This window comes from Sarcophilus harrisii, chromosome 4 (genome assembly GCF_902635505.1).
Source record: "Sarcophilus harrisii chromosome 4, mSarHar1.11, whole genome shotgun sequence".
NCBI classification, from domain to species: domain Eukaryota; kingdom Metazoa; phylum Chordata; class Mammalia; order Dasyuromorphia; family Dasyuridae; genus Sarcophilus; species Sarcophilus harrisii.
In genome coordinates this window covers 263,702,015-263,723,534 of record NC_045429.1, presented here as the reverse complement: position 1 = coordinate 263,723,534, position 21,520 = coordinate 263,702,015, and the positions used below count along the sequence as shown (strand labels likewise).

General features: G+C 33.6%; 1 protein-coding gene across 2 annotated transcripts in view; it reads left to right on the top strand.

Moving 5' to 3' along the window:
- The window catches only part of ADGRF2 (adhesion G protein-coupled receptor F2), a 38,747-nt gene that overhangs the window by 4,177 nt on the left and 13,050 nt on the right, over nucleotides 1-21,520 (top strand). For both annotated transcript variants that reach the window (XM_031964740.1, XM_031964739.1), the window contains 3 exons: nucleotides 6,558-6,657; nucleotides 16,756-16,798; nucleotides 18,379-18,527. In XM_031964740.1, the coding sequence (XP_031820600.1) occupies nucleotides 6,586-6,657; nucleotides 16,756-16,798; nucleotides 18,379-18,527 (264 nt within the window). In that variant the 5' untranslated portion in view covers nucleotides 6,558-6,585. The remainder of the gene's footprint in view (nucleotides 1-6,557; nucleotides 6,658-16,755; nucleotides 16,799-18,378; nucleotides 18,528-21,520) is intronic.

Genomic DNA, 21,520 nt, shown 5'->3' with positions numbered 1-21,520 from the left:
ACCACAATTTTGAATATGGTGAGGTTGTCCTTGTTTACTTGGTTATTTGGTCTCCCCAGTTGCAACTTGGATATTTCCTTCTTTGCACTTTTCCTATTCTGACTGCTTAGAGAAAAACAGGGATTTGCTGCTTAGAATCACAGAATCTCAGCTTTGGGAGATCCCAGAGCATATATACTGTGTTCTATAATTGACAAGAATTGCCTCTATGATGTCCTAGACATGAGATCATCTAGCCTAGACTCTACTTGAAGACCTTTGTTTTTGTATAATTCTAATTATTCATTTTATTGTAATTAAATTTTCTTTTTTAAATAATAGAAACCTGCCTTCTCTTTCTTCTACCTCTACTTCCAAACCTTAATGAGAAAACAAACAAACAAAAAATCCCATTACAAACAAGTATGACTGATGAAAACAAATTTTTGCCTCTCATGGCCCTCCAAAAATGTTTTGCATCTATCTGGAGATCCAGTTTTGATTGGTAGTGACTTAATCCAATTTTGATTGGATTTGGATTTGATTGGTAATGGTTGATCACAGTTACTATTACAAGTTGTTTGCCTTTATGCTATTTTTATTGTATTGTTTTTCTGGTCCTATTCACTTCATTCTGCTTCCCTTCATACAAATCATCCTAGTTTTGACCAAAAACATACTCTTTATCATTTTTATAGTACAACATTATTATATCATAATTAAATATCATACCTTGTTCAGCCACTCCTCAACTGATGAGCATAGTCTCAATTTTCAATTCTTTCGAATCACAAAAAGCAACTGTAGTCTATTCTTGGTACATTTACATTCTTTTTCTTATATATTTTTTCATTTCATTTTAATTTGTTTTGTTAGTTATTTCCTAATTACATTTTAATCTGGTTCTGGCTCTGTTTGATATCTTTAACTTAAATTATTTGTTCATATGGCTATTGATAACATAGATCTTTTCCTCTGAAAACAGCTGGTTCATATCCTTTGACCACATGTTGATTAAGGACATAGTTTTAAATCTTAAGCAATATTTCTACCATGTAATCCTTTGACCAAGCAATATAATTACTATAGTTTTATATCAAGGAGATAAAAAAGAAAAAGGAAAAAAAAACTATATATACTAAATTTTATAAATATAAAATATTTATGGCAGCTCTTTTAGTGATTGCAAAGAATTACAAATTGAGATGTCCATCAATTTGAGGAATGGCTAAACAAACTATTATATTTGATTGTGATGGAATGCTATTATGCCAAAAGAAATTATGAGCAGATACCCTTAGAAAAACTTGACTTACTTGAACTGATGCAAAGTGAAATGAGGAGAACCAGAATAGCTTATATAGAAATAATAAGACTGTAAAATGATCACCTGTGAATGGCTTAGCTATTCTTAGTAATACGTGATCCAAAGTAATTCTGAAGGACTTATGATGAAAAGTACTATCCATTTCCAGAGAAAGAAATGATAGACCCTGAATGCAGATGAAAAATATTTTTTCTTTGGTTTCTTTATTTTTCTTGGATTTTTTGCCTGCATTTTCTTTTATAGCATGACTTACATGGAAATGTGTTTTGCATGATTACATCTGTAACTATGTCAAAATGCTTGCCTTCTCAATGAGGGAGTAAGGGCAGAGAGGGAAAGAATTTGGAACTCAAAATTTGAAAAAAAAGAATGTTAAAATTGTTTTAACATTTAATTGGGGAAAATTAAACATTAAATAAAAAAAATCTTTATATCAAGTTGAAGTTTACCTCTACAACTTCTACCCATTGTGCCTGGTGTGGTGAACTGATGTTTCTTGCTATCTTTGGTCACCTGACAGAACTAACTCTATCAACTTCTTTACCCACTTTTGATCCACAGAGAGCTATCATTCCATTTACCTGTAATCTCCTCATGCCTTCTAGTTGCAGTTATGGTGAGAATATCAATATGAATATTGCTTAGTTTTTATCAATAACAGATTTATTAATTCTTGTTAGATTTAGATCAGCTTACCTGGGTATGACAAGACAAGAAAAGAAAGACAAATTTTGAATGATTTCTAGACCATGTAGGGACAGCTTGGCAGTCAGTGAATAGAATTCTAGATTTGGAGTTAAGTAAGTTTATTTTTGTAAATTCAAATCTCTCCTCAGACTCTGGGTAGCTATGTTACTCTGGATGAGTCAAAGTATTTATCTCAGTTCCTTATTTGTAAAATGAGGTGGAGGAGATGCGAAACCATTCCAATATCTTTGTCCCCCAAACCCCAAATGGAATCATGAAAAGTCAGATATGATGGACACTTTTGAACAATAAAATCTGCCAAGTTGGCTGATACTTTGGGAATAGCTAGATGGCATAGTGGATGGAGAACTAAGCCTACAGTCAAAAAGACTCATCTTCCCAAGTTCAGACCTGGCCTCAGGCATACTCATACTAGCAACAAATCACTTACCACCATTTGCCTTAGTTCCTCACCTGTAAAATGAGCTGGAGAACAAAATGGTAAACTGCTCCAGAATCTTTGTGAAGAAAATCCCAAATGGAGTCATGAAAAATTGGGCTTGACTGAAATGACTGAACAACAAGTCTTCCCTTTAAGTTTTTATGGTACCAGGTCCTGAGTGGTAGAAAAGGAAGATAGGGTGTTAAGGATCATTCTTTTAAAAGTCATATATAAGCATAAATTTAACTGTTGGTTCTCTAAGTGCCATATTCACATTGACATTCTTACTATAACTGAAACTAAAAGACATGCAGAAGTTGCAGGTAAATGGAAGGATGACTCTCTATGGATCAAAAATGGGTAAATTAAGTTGGGTGACCAAAGAGAGTAAGAAATATCAGTTCATTGTCCATTTAGTCATTTTGTTGTGCTCATGATGAGTATAATTAAAAAAAGATTGCTGTAAAATAAATAATTGGAGCTTATATGTTAATATACATTTCAGAGGATAAAGAAATAGAAAAAATTCATGAAGAACATGAGAGAATTCAAACACTATCATACATACCTATTCCTTGATACTCTATTTCAATGCCATATTAGGTATAGCAATCAATGGAAGAAAAATGTGTTAGGAAATGTGGTTGGGACTAAGAAATGAAAGAGGTCAAATACTTTTAGATCTCATGAAAACTTCACATCTATATAACATGAATGCTTTCTTCAAGAAGAGCATCAGAATGCACTGGATGTGAGAAATATTGAAGAATATCACAAAAAATGAAATTGCTCACATCTTAACACATGAAAAACTTTTGGTTACTGAGGTGGAAGTCATTTTTGAATCAGTTTTCTATGTGCAGTAATATTATTGATTGTTTAGAGTTAAAGTTGACTACATAACATAGTTGAAGAAAGGATGAAGGCAAGCACATTTAATGAGCTATTACAAGTCCATTGCAGTAATTTAAGTACATTACTGACTGAAAAGTGAGACATGGATACAAGTAAAAACATCAATTCTGATTAATGTCATTTCTTAGAGTAGCTTAACTAACATAAAGCAGTCACTACAATGAAGATACCCCCCAAACCTATAAACCAAGCACTTGATTTCTTTGAAAAAGGTAAAAGCAACACTTCATAAATTATCTAATAATATGTTAAATGATCAAATATTAATATTCACATATGTATTAATATATTAAATTATTTTAAAATAATTCTTTTTTTTGGTCTGAGGGAATTGGGGTTAAGTGACTTGCCCAGGGTCACAGAGCTAGGAAATATTAAGTGTCTGAGACCAGATTTGAACTTAGGTCCTCCTGACTTCAAGGCTGGTGCTCAATCTATGGCACCATCTAGTTGCCCCTGAAAAATAATTGTTAAGAATTTCCCCTAAAATTTATTTATCAGAATCAAGCTCATTGTCCAAAAGTGTGTAGATTCTATTCTTTTCCAGTGTTGTTTTTTTTTAATTGGGGCATTTGATAAAATAAATGAGGGGTCTCCTGTTTCTTTCCCTATCAATGATCTGTGAAATAGCATTGTCAGTGGCATAGCTTTCACATTGCCAGTTCTCCAGTTTTATCTGAGGATATTTTTTTAACTTCATTAATAAACTTTATTAGCACTAAATAAATTTTTCATCAAAGGAAAAATATTCCCTCTTAAATAGACACAAATAACCTTATTTCACTTGTGAATACTTCTGATTACATATATATATATATATATATATATATATATATATATGTTTTGCCCAGTCACTTTTCCTTTAGGTACATTCCAACTACCATAGTTATTATTGCTGCCAAATATATAATTATAATTAAATTTTCATTATCAATGAAAAATTAGCTTGTAAAGCTTTTAAAAGATGAAGGATTTTTGCATGTTTTATTTTTATTTATTTAATATTGTTATTTTTTCCCAGTTACATTTAAAACAAGTTTTATATTTGTTTTTAAAACTTTGGGTGCTATATTCTCTCCCTTATCTCTACTCCCAGTTCCTTTTAAGAAAGTACATGTGAAGTCATGCAAAACATTTCCATGAAAGTCAAATTGTGAAAGAAAACAGATTTCCCTCCTCAAAAAAAAGACCCTCAAGAAAAATAAAATAAAAAGAGAGAGTAAGTCTCAATTTGTATTTAGACACAATCATTCTTATTGCTGAGAATAGCAAAATCATTCACAGTTGATCATCACAGAACATTGCTATTACTTTGTACACAATACATTTCCCTTTGCTTGAGTTCATGGAGGAGTTGCTAGGTTTTTCTGAGAGTATTCTGCCATCATTTCCCATAGAACAATAATATTCTATTAAAATCATTCTGAGGAAACCTTGGACCTTTCTGTAAGGATATGTGCAAGGGTATGGACCTTGCTGAAAGTTTTCTGCCTACAGAAAACATTGTGCACCAAAGGTCGAGGTAGTCTTGGTACTCCCTCTCAGCAGGATCCAGAGATACTTGGAGATACTTCCAGATATTTGTACAAAACCTCAGCATTGGGAGGAAGTCTAAAGGTCTTTTAGTCCCACCTCTTCTTAAAGCATAAATCCTCTCTTGTAGCATCCATAATGGATGATAGAGAAAGCCACTATCTCATGAGAATGTAACCTATTCCACTTTTGGACAGTTTCAAATTATTAAGAAGTTCTTTCTTGTATTGAGCTATTATTTGTGGCTTGAAACTTCTATCTATTGATACTAGTTCTGTCTTCTTGGGTCAAGAACAAGAAATCCAAGAATTCTTAGCCAGCACTAGCCTTGGAGCTGAAGCCCTGGATTTATGCCTCACCTTTTAACTGTGTGAGTGTGGACAAGTAGCATAATATTTTTGAGTCCATTTCCTTCATTTGTAAAATGAAAATAACAGTATTTTTAGAATCAAATAAATAGCTTTCCATGAACAAAAATGTTTTGGAAAATTAAGCATTAGCCTCTAGTACCTATGGTGGTACGTCTATATTTCCTATTGGGAGATTGCTTGAGTTTGGGAGGTCTGAGCTATAGTAGGTCTAAAGCAGATTGGAGATCTGCTTTAAAGATCAGGAGGCTAAGTTGGAAAGAATATAACAATTTAAAGCTTTCAAATCAATTTGTATTGGGAATAGGTCCATGAATATTTATTGTTCTTCCAGCTTGGGCAAGAAAGGGACATCTAGTCTCAAAAGAAAAACAAAATACATGTAAGTGTGCACAGACACATACAAACACAACACTGAAAATGCTAAAAAAAATGTAATTAATCATTGTTACTTTTATTATTCCAATGCTGGTCTTTTAAGTATTTGAAAATAATGATCATGTTTTCCTTTGGTCTTTTCTTTTTTTTATAGGATACAGCAAATTAGATGCAAACTAGGGAATAATGGATTAAGTGACAGTTATCACTCCCCTTCTGTTCAAAAGGGGCTTTTAAAACCATTTAGACTAGAGCAAAAATTTTCAGTCTTTATTATGACATAAACCTTTGGCAATTTGGTGAATCTCATGAACCCTTTCTCCCAGTAATGTTTTTTTGTTTATGTTCATCATTGAAAGAAATGCTCAATTTTAATTAGAAGTTAATGAAAATAAAGAGCCAATTCCCCTGTTTCTTCTCCAAGTTCTTGAATTCCTGAACCTGAGGTTATGAAGTCTTAGTTTAGAAGATATAGTATAGCCAAACACTCATATGTAGCCAGACACTTAGATATGGTACAGTGTGTATCTTATCCTCACCTACATACTGTCATTTCCACCTCTCAAATCTGCAGTATTTTTTAATTGGCTGTCAGATGAAGTGCAGCCAGCTTGTCAGCTACCTTGTCAGCTTTAGGTATGTATCATAAAGGATTAAAGATCAGAGGTAGGGGATATGAGGGTGGGGACTGCCTCATCTCCAGCAAAAGTCAATCTTTCTGATCTAATATAGTTCTGTACAGCTTCCTACTGAAGCTAGATTCCCAGAGGAACTGAAGAACTGGGCTTGGCCCATTTTTTTTTTTTTTTTTGGATGGGGAAGGGAATAGAAAGATCACTGAAGTTTAAGATCCATTCTTTATAAACCTGCCTTTCTATAGATGTATGGAGCTTGGAAAGCAGTGACTCACTTTTTTCTTTCCTAACAGAAGCAAGAAATTCAGCTGGGTGGAAACAATGTCCTTAACAATCCTTCTTTCCTGCTTGGTGTTTCTCCAACCCACAGAATCCTGCAAAACCCAATGCCAGGTCAGTCAAAGACTGAGAGGAGAAGAGAGTGTGAGAAATACAGTAGCAGAATGGAATAAAGCTGGGATTTATCGTTAAAAGATCTAAGTTCATTTAGATTGTGTGATGGAAATAGATGGACAGCTTTTGAGAGCTTACTTTTAATTTTCAGTAAAAATATTTAATTTTTGGATATTAATAGTCAGATACTATAAATAGAAGCTTGATGTATTGTTTGTCAATTGTCCAGACAAAAGAAAATAATAGAGAAAATGTTAATAATGCAGATTAAACTCAAAAGTATATACCTTTTTATTTTTTTGGTGGGGACAGACCTGGTTATTGACCATTCTGCCTAGGAGTGTGGGACTTGGAATCAGGAAGATCCTGACTGGAAAGCAGCCTCTGACAATTACTAGCTATGTGATCCTGGATAGTTCACGTCACTGTTTATTACCTTAGTTTCCTCATTTATAAAGTGGGGATAAGTATAGCCAGGATTATTGTGAGAATCAAATGTAAGCACCTTGCAGATCTTAAATTGCTCTATAAATGTTCATTATTTGTCTCTATTTCTTGGTAGCTCTTCAATCTTTGAAAAGCTACTTTACTACCCTGAAATTCAGTATGGCCTATCAATTGAAATTTCAGGCACTTGACATGGAGATAACAATTATATTTTTATTACCTAACTCTTAGTTTGTTATGAGATTCAACTTGTGTGAAATTGTTTGTTACTGTAAATCATTTGCTTAGATTAAAGAATGCAATATTTGTAAAGCACTTAACACAGTGCCTGGCATATAGTAGGTGCCTAGTCAATGTTTATTCCCTTCCCTCATCTTATCCCCTAAACAGATATACTATTATTAAATTAAGTAGAAATGTTTACATCTATAACTAATTCTCAGTTCTATCTATACACTAGGGAAATTAGCATGGATAAATGAAATCCACATATTTCTGTTATGAACTAGAACTCTGAAACATATTTCAAAAAACAAAATACTAGACACTAAGGGAAATATTTAAACATATATTTAAATATTTCCCTTAGTTTCTAGCAAATATATATGCATATATTTGAACACACACATATGTGTATATATATGTATACATATATGTATGTGTTTATAAATGAATATATGCATACACAAAAACACATATATACATACACACATATATACACATTTGACAGATCTTGGGGGGGTGAGGTGCATTTTACTCCTTTCTTTCCTCTATTGATGGAAGTGCAACAAGCAGTCAAATGATTAAAATGGAAGGAAAAACTCAAAGCACAGATGATTCACAAATTAGAGCAAGAATTTTTAGTTAATTTACAGTTGACTATGAGTGTTTTCCCTCATGGAAATGTATTTTGAAACTCAAGATTTTGATGAAGTAATAAGGCTTATGAAAACCAAAATGTACACGAAGAAATCCTGGGTTCTATTTTTAAAATATATATACATATTTTTGTGTTTTTTTTTTTTTTTTAATGTGACATTTCCCTCTCATGTAGTCCTCCTTCCAGCTCAATCATCCACAACCTGGGTTTTATTTTTAATTGAGTGAATACTTTTTTTTTTTTCTTACTAGCCTTTTATTCTTTCCTGTCTAGGCCCTCATTAGGCAAATTAGGGATAATCACACCTTCTTTAATTGTTCACAAGGGTGTGGATGATACAGGAGATAAAGTCAATAAATTATCTCGAGTTGCTTCAGCAGTGAAGGGTGGGGAATTATTTAATTACTGTAACATTTTTTATTAATAGAAATAATCATTTCTCATCTAGCTAATAAAAGCAAACTACAATAGAGATAATAATTATAACATTTTAGATCTGGGAAGGATTTTTCTAGATCCAGTTTAGTGGAAGTGACTTGTCCAAAGTCACTTCATGGTAAAATTGATTTCAGAAAGCAAGTCCTTATGCTTTCCTCAGCAATTCCCTTCTCATAGATTAGACATCAGAGCTTTGGCTTTCAAACCACCTTATTCTTTTTGTTGTACCATGAGAGGTTCCTGACTTCTGGTGGCTATAATATAGCCCCTGCTTCCACCTTACTACCATTACCTTTCAACCGACCTTAGCTATGGTTGCTAAACTTAGCACAGAGGCTCAAAGACAGGTAAAATAATCTCTAAATACTTCACTTTAAGGTGATTGAAATGTGGGAAGTTGTTTCCATAAAGAATTTTCAGATCTAATTCCCAGGTATTTCTGTCTATTTGCCTCTTAGAAGGGATTCTGGATGGCTAACCAGTTTCTTCCACCATCTGAAAGTAGCTCAACCAGTCTAACAAGGTTTGAGGATCTATTTTCAAAGTAAGCATCAGGCAGGAGATTTTGTGTAATACATAGATTATGGAGGGAGAATCTGTAATGACTTCTTTCTGGTACATTATAGCAAACTAGCATTCAGACCAGGTAAAGATACAGTGTAGATCCTTTTCTTAAATGAGATATACTATTTTACCTTAATTTTAAAAAGTCAAGATTTTTCACTGCATTCAGGGCCATCTCCAATCATCCTGATCTACATCTTGCCACTGGACCCAGATGGCTCTGGAGGAGAAAGTGAGGCAGGTGACTTTGCACAGCCCTCCCTCATTTCAATCCAATTCATTTGCACATCATGGTATCATCTCCTTGATGCCATGGTCCTCTTGGAGAATGAAGGGAGAACAACATTCTTATCTCTTGTGGTAAACAACATATTATTTCCACCACCCACTGATAACTGAATTGAATTATGCAATGTTATCTTACTGGGGCCTGTTTAAACCATTCAAGAGGCTAATTCAATTCCTAGTATAATTGAAGGTATTTGATTATTTTGGGATATGGTTCTTAACTTGGGTTGCAGAACCTGATCCTATCAAGATTCCATTTCCAACCATTTCCAGTCTTTGTTCCTTATTCTCCCAACATCCTGTTCTTCTTGCTACATCTAGACCAGGAGCTCCTGTGGAGGTTCAGTTTTGGTATTTTCAGAGTAAACTTCAGCGAGTCAGACTTTTGCTGTTTTCTGAGTAAACATTAGTGTGGGATCCAGAATTCCAGGTCTTTCCTGATCTTTTATGTCTACAATATTTTCACTTTTAAAATATTACTGACACAGATAAATAAATGGACCCTGAAATTAGCAATCTGAAGAAAGTGACTACAACTATATTTATGTACTTGTCTAATTTCCTCTAATTTCTTTTTAGTTCTGGATAGATCCCAAATTTCATTTTAATTTTTTTGGAAAAGGGGTAGATTTTAAGGGAAAGATAATGTAATAATATGTCACACAGATCACTGCAAATAATAACAGATCCATGATTGCTCATTCTGGGTTCTTAGTAGCCATTGCTGTCAAGTAGGATCCTGAAACTCAAGTGTCTGCTACATTTGTAAGGCAATCTAGATAGGGATGGTTGGGAGGTGGCCTCAGTTTATGGTCAGGCAAGTTTAGGTTATGACTACCCTGATTTCATTACATTTTTCAATTAAGAAAAAAGTATTTTCTTGCCTTTTTCACTACCTCCACTGGAAAAAAACCCAACAAAATCCCCATGTTAGCCATGTCCAAAAATATGTTTCTTATGCTGTACCCTGTCAGAAAGTGTGGTCTGCTTTATCATCAGTCCTTGGAATTATGATTGGTCACTATGTTGATTAGAGTTTGTAGACCTTTCAAATTGTTTTATCTTTGCAATGATGTAGTTATTGTATAAATTGTTCTGGTTCTGCTTCCATTTTAAACTTGTTGTCCCAGGTTTCTCTGAAATCATCTCTTTTGCCCTTTCTTTCATTAGAATAGTATAACATTACATTCATATACCATAATTTGTTCAGTTATTCCCCAATTGATTGGCACCCCTTTGTTTACAGTTCCTGTTATAAAAACAGCTGCTATATATACTTTTGTATATACAAGTGCTTTTCCTTTTTCTTGAATCCATGCACAGGTTAGCATAATTTGGAGATAATCTCAATTTATTTTCTAGAATGGCTGGACTAATTTCCAGCTCCACCATTAATATCCTATTTTTCATAGCCTCTCCAACATTTGTCCTTTTACTTTTTAAAAAATCAACTTTGCCAATCTATTGCAGACCCCAAAAGCTTAATAGAAAGCTAAAAGAAATCTTAGAGATCATCCAGTCCAACCAGTATTTCAACAGTTCATAACATTTATAACATCCCTGGCATGTGATCACTCAACATCTTATCAAAAATTTCCATTGAGGAAGAACTCTCTACCTACTAAGATACCCCATTCTGCTTTTGGAAACCTCTAAATTATTAGGAAAACTTTCCTTCTAGAAAACCTAAATCTTCCTCTCTGTAACTTGCAACTTGCATCTGTTGCTTTTCTGGAGTCAAATGGAACAAGTCTGATAATTTTTACATGTGGCAGCTATAATGTTCCATCTAGTCATCTTTCTACATTAATATCCCATGTTCTTTTAGTGGATTCTCATTTGGCATGGTTTTTGATTTCCCTATCACTTTGGTTGTCTTCTTTTTGATTCAGTCCAATTTAGAAATATACTTTTAAAAATATGATGCCAGGGACTTAACATAATATTCTAGGGCTAATGGGACATCTTTAAATTTTCATCAGGAAGAAAAAAATAATTGGAATACTCCATCTTACTTGAGAAGATTTGGGAAGAGGGTAGAATTTGAAGCAACTATATATTTAAATGCCTCCTCCAGCTCATGGACCTTAATCATATATGCAGAAATTAGGATTCATTCATTCAACAATAACAAACAGTATTAGGGGTATATTTTGTGGCTTTGGTATCTATTATGCCTTTCTGGGGAGCAGGAGGTAAGATAAGGAAGTTGGAAGATGTGAGGAAAAATATTGTACTCAAGAGGTTTAGAATATTGTTGGCATAAGGGGATTGGGATATGAGCAAAGATGGTTCAGTATTAGGGCATGCACAGGTATCTTTTCCTTATGCTACTTCATGCTAGACTATATTAGATATATACCAAAATTTATGGGATACAGCCAAAACAGATCTTAGGGGAAATGTTATATCCCTAAATGCTTGCATGAATAAAGTAGAGAAAGAGAAGATCACAATTAAATACCAAATTAGAAATTCTTAAAATCAAAGGAGATGTTAATAAAATTGAAAGAAAACTATTAAACTAATAAATAAAACTAACAGCTGGTTTTATGAAAAAATCAATAAAATAGATAAACCCTTGGTTAATGTGATTTAAAAAATAAAGCAGACATATTAGATATTCTATTGTTAGAGGTTTAAATAACAACATAGGTTGATATCTGTATTGCATCTCATATCATCCCTCATGATAGTCAATTAGAGGCTTGTCTCTAAAATAACTACATTATCCATTTTACCCATAATTATTCAATACTTCCTTTTCTACCATCTTTTATCTCTAGTGTATCATTTGTAGGCCTCTCAATATGGTTATAACTTAATCTAGTGTGTCCATGAACTGAGAAGGTGAAATTCTTTCTTCTTCTCCCTCCTCCCACTTCCTAACAACATAAATGTGGCAGATACCAGAGAGTTCTAGGGAAATTATTAGTAAGTATTTTCATTTTTTTTTTCTGGGAAAGAGAGAGTCATCCAGGCAGAACAATGATAAACTCATTATTATTTGCACTGATCTGTATGACAGATCTCATTACATTATGTTTCCCATAATATCTACCCTTCTTCCAAACATCTTTATTAAAGAGCATCACTATCTTTTTAGTCATCCATAAATCATCTTCTACTTGTCACAATTTGCCAAATCTCATAATTTTTGTATCTATAATATTTCTCTTACCTGTCCTGTTCCTTCTGCTTACTGGAACAATATCCTAGTTTAAGTTCTACTCATCTCTCACCTGCCCTAATTGCCATTGTTTTCCAATCTTAAAAGTTGCTCCACTTACACTCATCTTTCTTTTACCTGCAAAAGGGATTTTCCTAAAATACAGGTCTGACCATGTCAAATATTTTCTCCAGTTGATGCAGTTTATAAGCCATCTATTCCTTTGTATTTAGGGCTACTGTTCTGGATATCTCATCCAGAATTCATCACAGGTAATCGAGCAACTATACTGGAGGCCTTCCTTTCATTCTCCTGATACGTAAAATTCTCATGCAGGCAATTCCTTACTCTCACCATGGAATAGGTCTATCATTTTTCATTCTATATTTCTTTGACAACATACTTTATGCAACATGTTGAATACATATTTTCAGATGTGGTCTTTCCTCCCCCTCTTTCCTCCCTCTTTCCCTCCTTTTCTTCATTTCTCCCTTCCTTCCTCCCTCTCCCACTTCACTTTGAGACAGGAGAAGGGCTTGAAAGGCTAGGCAAAAAAGAAAAAAGAGGGGCATTGAAAAATTTTAAATATAAACAGAAGAGAACAGAAGGTGGGCAAAAAGAAATATAGATAAGCAAGACAGATTTGTAAGTATCCCAAAGGTTCCCAGTTTAAAGACTTAATAACTTCAGGAATATAAAAGCTATAAACTTACTAAAAATTCAAAAGTTTATTTGAATTTCTTAAACATTAATATATTGTGACATTTTTATGTATGATGCTTGATAGAGGATGTCCTTTTTCCTGGCCACTTCATTTACCAGCTCTATCTTCATTAGATTTTTTTTTCTTATGAGTCACATAAAAAACTCTGATATATATATTAAAACCTTATTTGGGGAGGGGGGAATTATCTCAAGACTAGGATTACAGATACAACTCTTTTAAGTTTTTGAGTACCATCTGATGAAAGTTTTACAAAGTTTAAAAATCAACTAGAGTTATGAATAGTCCAATATAAAGTTTGAGTTAAATTTTAATGAGGAATATAACAATATCTTAAAATTTTAATTAACCTTTCAATTTTTAGGGTAATTTTGTAGTTTTTATACTTCTGGAGTTATTAAAGTTTAAAACTAAGTTTTGAGATACTTTAAATGAATATATGTATGTATACACTCATCTACACATGTATATGTAGTATATATGAATACTTACATATATGCATACATTTACATACATACATACCTTTGTGGGTCTGCCTGCTTCAAATCTTTCCCCATCCCAATTCATCTTCCATTCATCCATCAAGTTGACTTGCCTAAAGTTCAGGTTTCTACCTAATAAACTTCGGTGATTGCCCATTTCCTCCATCATCAAATATTTGTCATTGAAAGTCCTCTATAACTGACTCCTTCACTTTTTCTGCTTTCTTAAAACTTACTCCTGCCATGTACTCTTTAATCCAGTGTGGCATTGGCCTTCTGTCTGTTTTAAGAACAAGACATTCCATTTTTTGATTCCAGGCATTTCTTTTCTTGGAACATTCTCCCATTTCATTTCTACTTACTGACTTCCCTATCTTTCTAAAGGGAGTATTTCTCAATCCCTTTTATTTCTAGCATCTCTATCTTTTAATTATTTCCTATTTATCTTGAATATGACTTGTTTACATGCATTTATTTGCTTCTTGTTTCTCTCATTATTTTGCTCTATTGGGGCAGGGACTGTCTTTTGTACTTAAAAAAAATCCTCAGCATTTAGCATAGTGCCTGTCAAGTAGGAGATTTTTAATAAATGTCTTTTCACTATTTATCTACACTTATGTAAAAGAAATAGCAATTTATATATCATTCGTTAATGATGTATTTTATATTTATATTTAATTATTCAATACATGTATATATTTAACGTCCATTCATTATATATTCACATATCATAAAAGGACATATTTAATATATAATTATACTTATATATTCACTTATTTATTAAATGCTATGTGACAGATACTGTGCAAAGTGTTGAGATTAAGCAAGGGAACAAAATTCTCCTTAAGAAGTTTACACCCTAATGGAGCACACATAAAAGATATTTAAAATGTAGTATAATTCTCTTTTCCTGCTTTATTTTACATATGGAAATTTTCATTTATGTGGCATTTATTAAGTTCAGGATAAAAACAGCTAAAATTATATTATATATACAGATAATTAAATACAAGATGATTTGGAGGGAGGAGAGAGCACTAACAGCAGAGGACATCTGAGAAGGTTTCATGTAAGAGATGACATCTAGGCTTAGTCTTTAGTGAAGGTAAGGTATTAGAGAGGCAGAGGTGAGGAAAGACTCTACTCCAAGTATTTATTTAGGCATGAAGAAGGAAGGAAGTTGGAATGCCAAGTCTGGAAAAGAGCTTTTAAATAAATTCTGAAAATAAGCTATGGGCTTAGTATTCTATAAGTTTCGATATAACTCAAAAGTATGTTATGACAGTCAAAATAACTAATGCTCTCCTTGGCTATGCTGAGAAGTGTAAAGGACAGAATGTTGAAAAAAAAAAAAGAGTTCTGTTGTCCACTGCTCTCAATGGGCCACATCTGGTTTACTGTGATCAATATTCAGGAATCAACTTCAGGAAAGGTACAGATGAACTGGGACTTTTCCAGTGAAAAATGAAGCAGAATGACAAGAAAGCAATCAAGAATATTCCATAACAAATCAGTTATTAATCAATTAAGCATTTTTAAACATCTAAAATATTGCTTGCTATATATTAGGTATAAAAAGAATACATAGATTAAATGATTGATTAGTGCCTTCATGGAGCTTATATTTCTCTTCCTCTGTCTCTCTCTGCTTCTCTCTGTTTCTCTCCCTCTCTCTCTCCATATATATAAAAACAAGTAAATGATAAATATATTCCAACCAAATACAAGGAGTTTAGTTATTGTTCTTCATTCTTGAAGAAGACCAAAATGATGTCCCTATGTTAGAATTGAGTTAGTGTGTATGATTGTTGCTGGTCAGACCAATATGAGCTCAGAGTGCTCTGCCATGAATTGGACACAAATAGTCCTTAGGAATATTTGAGGTGAATTCTCTAACTTTGTTCATCTCATGTTTCTTCTGGGCTAATTCAATTCTGCTTTGCTCACAGAGCACAGCACCTTCTTTTATGAGAGTACACCATGCTAGGAGGTCCTGTGCCAGTGTCTCCCATGACATACAATTGATTCTAAAGTTCTGAAGAAATACCTTCAAAGAGGTAATTTTAAATGGGAAGCACAATCAGCTGGTAAAGAAGGAAATGGTAAACCACTCTAATATCTTTGCCGAGAAAACCCCAAATAGCATCACACAGTATCGCATATGCTGAGAAATAACTAAATAACAATGAAACTATCAGCTGGGATATCAGTTGAAGAACTAAGGATGTAAAGAGAAGGTAAGACAGAAGAAAGGAGCAAAGAAAAAAAAAAGAAATGGAGAAGAGATCAAAGGGATGTATTTATGTGAGAGACAAATTATATTAGTTTTATTTGCCCCCACAGGGACAAATTGGAAACAAGGGTTGGGAGTTGTGGAAGGGCAGATTTAAGCTTAATCTCAGAACAAATAAAGCAAAACAAAAATTTTCTTAACAAATAGAGCTATCCTGAGATAAGCTGCTAAGGAGTTAATGGCTTCTCTTTCATTGTGGCAGCCAGGTAGTATAGTGGAATCAGGAAAACTTGAGTTCAAATCTAGCTCCAGACAATTACTAGGTGTGTGATTAGCCCTTGACAAGTCACTTATTATCTGCTGTTTCAGTTTCTTCATCTTGAAAATGTGCATAATAATTAAGAATATAGGTATTCTAGGGTGGTTGTGAAAATATTTGTAAAGTACTTTGCTAACTTGAAAGTGCTATATAAATGCTAACTAGCTACTGATATTAGTTATATTCTTATCATTAGAGGCATTGGTGCTTGGTCATCATTTGTTAGAGGAAGTTATAGAAGGAATTGATGGTTTTGAACTTCATTCTAGTTTTTAGCTTCTTTGATTCTGAGATTTTATGACTCCAAGACCAATGTTCTTTTCATTATATTGTTCTGAGTTGCAAAGCAGTAAATTTTAAAAAGGCAGGAAAAAAAATCTGGCTATAGTAGCCATGTCTCTCTCTCTTTTTTTTTTTTTTTTCAGTTCCATGGAAAGCTGCTCCACAAAAGTAATAGAAATTAGAAGTAGTTTTATTTTATGCCTAGAGTTAAATATCCAGTTGCCTTTTAAAATGCAATTTTAACTTGATCTCTTATTTATTTTTTCCTCTAGGTTGTTAATAAAGACAAGGTACAGATGACTAGCAAAACACAAGGTATGCTAATTGAAATTATTAATTCTCAAGACAGATAATCCATTTTAGTGGAAGGATCATGGTTGATGCTTTCTGTCCATCCAAGTGATACAAGTAGACTTAGGTACTGTCCAATACCTATAGATCACAATAGAGAAGAACACAAGAATCCCTTTTGTCATTGTCCAATCAGGAGGAGGGAAAAGGGATTGGGAAACAGGCAGGAAGACTGAAAGCAGGGGAAGCACTTACTGTAACATCTGCTCTTGCTTGACCCTGAAGTGTCTGATAGACCCTCCTGAGTGTCAATCAGGCTGGAGATGGAATGTGCCCTGGTTTTTAAATTAGAATATGTGGGATGAAAATCCTGAGCATGCTGCCACCTATGTGACATAAGAGAATCATTTTTTAAAATCTCTCTGGCCCTCAGTTTTCCCATCTACAAAATGAGGGAGTCATATTTAGTGAAGTATCTCTGAGCTCCATATTCTATGATTTGGAGCATCACCTCAGCAAGAACAAGGAATGTGTTGGAACCAATTTGTACCAGCTCATGAGAGTCAATTGTTGCATTTTTAGTATGAGTATTTATACCTTGGAAATTTCAAATGATACAGATTTTGTGTATAATATAGATATAGCATATATAAAATGTTGGATAAAATGTTAATAACAAAGATTAAATTTAAAATGTCTTGTATATAATTTTTTTTTGAAAGCTGGTTGATAAACACTTACCATCATGCTATTGGCTGGAATTCTACCTCCACTAGATATATGGAGTTCTTCTCAACCCCATCCAAGAAATGTGCCTAAGAATGGCAGCAGGAAGTATCTGGAAGTTTCATTCCTTTGAATGCAGATCTTCTGCGTCTTACTGTGATATTTTGCTGCATCCTACAACTTTAGTGGACATAATGTCCAATGATGCCTAACAGTGGTCATATTCATAAGAATATATTATTTATATTATTATAGAATTTATATTATTATATAAATAATATATATGACCCCAGGCTTCTTTCTCCTCCTCCTTTTCCTTCTGTGTTCATCCACTCTGCTTCAGGAGTCATTTCTTCAATATGAATGATCAGTCAAAATAAGTAAAATAACAAAATGTAAGAATTGTAACTCTCTCTTTATAGCTCAAACTAGAATTTCACTCTGGTCAGTTATTTCAGCCATTCAATTTGGAATGGACTTTTCCTAGCTTCTCATTTTAGAGGCTCAGAGATGTGGAATGTCTTGTCCAAATTCACATAACTTAGGTAGTTAGTGGCAAAGTAGATAATGTGCTGTATGTAACTGGTATCAGGAAGGTCTGAGTTAAAATTTGACTTTAGATACTTATTAATTGTGTGACTTTGGACAAGTCATTTATCCCCTCTCTGCATCAGTTTCCTCAATTATAAAATTGGGATGCTAATAGCATCTGTTTTCCAGAGTTGTGAAGATCAGAAGTGCTTAGTGCAGCAACTGCCATGGAGAAATGCCTTCTAATAATAAATGTTTATTTCCTTCTCTTCCCTTTTTGTAGCAGAACTAGAACTAATTCTTTGGCCACTTCTTGATGATACTTTTCCATTTTCTTATCCCAACAGATTGTAAAGTCCCCTGCATTGAAAATTCCCGCTGCTTTCAGAACTGTTCTACAGGGATTGATGGGAACATAGGCTTTTTATGCAAGAATAAAAAATGGCAAAAATCTACAGATACTTGCAGAACTCTTAATGTCTTCAACATTTTTGAGGTAATATTCTTGTTCTTGTTGAATAGTCTTTTTTTTAAATTACAAGTTTAAGTTACAGAGTATTGTCTGAAAAAGAGGCAAGGGACCTGAATGGCATTGGCTCATAATATTTGAGATTAGCCTTTGTCTTTTCACAAAGTTTACCTGGGCAATAATTCAGGGCTGAGTCCTTAACTTTTCAGATAAACAACAATTTCCCCTCCTCCATATAACTTAACTGTGACACAGTAATAAGCCTGGAAGGAACCTATATCTTTTTACCTATTTCTTCAGAAAGATATATGTATCATTTTAGCAGTAAGCAAAATATAGCTTAATACTCCATTAAGAATTTTAGGACACCTTGTATTTATACTAATATTCCATTAGTCACATATTTATAAGAACTCGAATTCTCATTTTTTCTTTTCTCATTTCTTCCACTTTTTTTTTTCACATACTGTTTTACCTAATTTTGTTGAATGTTTGTCTCTGGCCCTTAGGGAGAGGATGAAGTTTAGCTTGTTGGAGATTAGGGGTCAATTAATAGGTCATAAAGGAAAGAACTCTCTTGAGGGAGAAGATTAGGATCTAAATCAAGATCAGAAAGACTTAATAGAAAGCTTTGCCAAGTCAAGAAGAATTCATAAGGTAGCCAACCAAACCCAATGTCTAGGAAAGTATTGGGGATACATTACAAAGGAAATCGGAAATAATAACAAGGAGATGATTGTCTCACACAAATTCATTAAGATGCTGTTCCTTTTTGTTGTTGTTGTTGTGTGATAGCCATAACTGCTATGTGCATGCAGTGGATAGAATGCTCTCAGGAAGATCTCAGTTCAAATCCAGCCTCAAATACTTAATAGCAGCATGGCCTCTGTCTGCCTCAATATCCTTTATGTGGTATAAATAAGTTCTAGAATTGTTGTGAGGATCAAATGAGTTAATATTCAGTTCTAAGCACAGTGTTTGTTGTTGTTGATCAGTTGTGTATAACTCTCTGTGACCCCATGGTCATGACAATACTGTCTATGGGATTTTCTTGGCAAAAATACTAGAGTGTTTTTCCATTTCTCACTCCAGCAAATTAAAGTGAGAAGAGGTTGATTGACTTGCTCAGGGTCATACACTTAGTAAGCAACCAGAGGTCAGATTTGAATTCAGGTCTTCCTGAGTCCAGGTCTAATGATCTGTCCACTGAACTACCTATCTGCCTTCATTTGGCACATAGTATTTACATTTATAATAATTTATTATATATATGCATATAAATTTATTTGCTATAGTTGTGGACAAGTTCCTCTCCTGATTCTCCTAGTAAGATTCCATGCCTTCTTTTAGGTACATGTTCTGATGGCCATTCTAATGAGCATAGGGGTAGGAAATATAGATTTGAACGTCCTTCAGGAATCAATGAGATAATGCATATAGAGTATCTTGAAAACTTTTGCCATATAAATCTCAATGATTTTGTCTTATTCATTTCATCTTTTTCGATGGAGTTCAAAAAGAAATTTATCCCAAGTCATCATTCCTATAATTGTTCCTTTATATTTCATGTTCCATGGGCAATTATACAGGTAGATAAAATAATTTTTTTTTGGTAATTGATTAAAAGTTTGGGGATGTAAATCTATCTTCCCTAGGCTTATTGGAATTACCTTTGGAATGACTTGAATAACAGAAAGGATAAAAAGGATAAATATATGCTTTTACCTGTTCCTACATGGTTTAGATTTTTTTTTGGTAGAAGGAATTTTTAAAGCTCTTCATTCTATGTAGTTTGGATCTTGTGAGATTTGATAAGCAACACATTCAAAATGTTTTAAATTTTTATTGGTCTCAATTTTATGTAGTCTCTGAAGAATTAAAATATGAATATCACAGTAAACAAATGCTGAACAGGCAGCATATAGTTTGAGGAATTTCAAAGGTCAGAAATAAAAAATGTCATCAGGGAAAAGTATTAAAAGAGAAAATGAGCTGGTTATATACAAAGAGTGGTACAGATGGACACTCTGAGTGTTCCCTTGGTAACTTTAAAATGCCTGAAGAAAGTGTTAAAGATCTTCTAGTATGTTGGATATTTTCCTTGTAGCAATTTTATGGTACAACAGACCCAAAAGTTGCACAGATGAGTAGGTATGGATTGGTTGCATACGGCCTCATTAGAAGGAACTTCCAAATTTATGAGATCAGGGTTATTTGCATATTTCAGTTCTGCACAAGATTATGAACAATAGTGTTTTTCTTTCTGTGATAATGCCCTAGTTTTATTGTTGTTCAGTTGTTTCAGTTGAGTCCATATCTTTGTGCCCCCTTTGAGGATTTTTTTGGCAAAGACACTAGAATGATTTACCATTTTTCTGCAGTAGATTAAGGCAAACAGAGGTTAATGGCTTGGCCATTTGTCTAAGGTCATATTTCAATTCAAGTCTTCCTGATTCCAGGCCTATCACTCATCACTCTATCCACTGAGCCACCTTGCGATTTCCTGAAATTATTCTGTAGCCTTCCTTAGGCTATCACACCAAATAACACAAACTGTTAAAGTCTCTTTGAAATTTTAAATGGTATAAAATTTTTTTTGTTGCTGTTTAGTTATGTCTGACTCTTCATAAATTCGTTTGGAGTTTTCTTGGAAAAGGTACTTAGAGTGTTTTGTCTTTTCTTTTTTTCAGCTTATTTCACAGAAAAGTAAACTGAATGAAGCAAGCAGGGTTAATGACTTGCCTAAGATCACACAGTTGGTGTTAGGACAGATTTTCATTCATTCTTCCATACTCCTGGCCTGGCACTCTTCCCACTTACTAGCCTAGTTGCTCCCATATACCAAAGAATACAAATAAATTTCTTGGGACAGGAGGTATTGGATCTGGAGGGAGAAGGAAGAATCTTAGGAAATATTTGAATGGAGCTTTAAGAGAAACAAGGGAGGAAAAGAGGTATTCTAGGTTTTGAGGACAACGTGTTTAAAGGTACAAATGGCTCTATAAGTAGCAAGAAGAAAA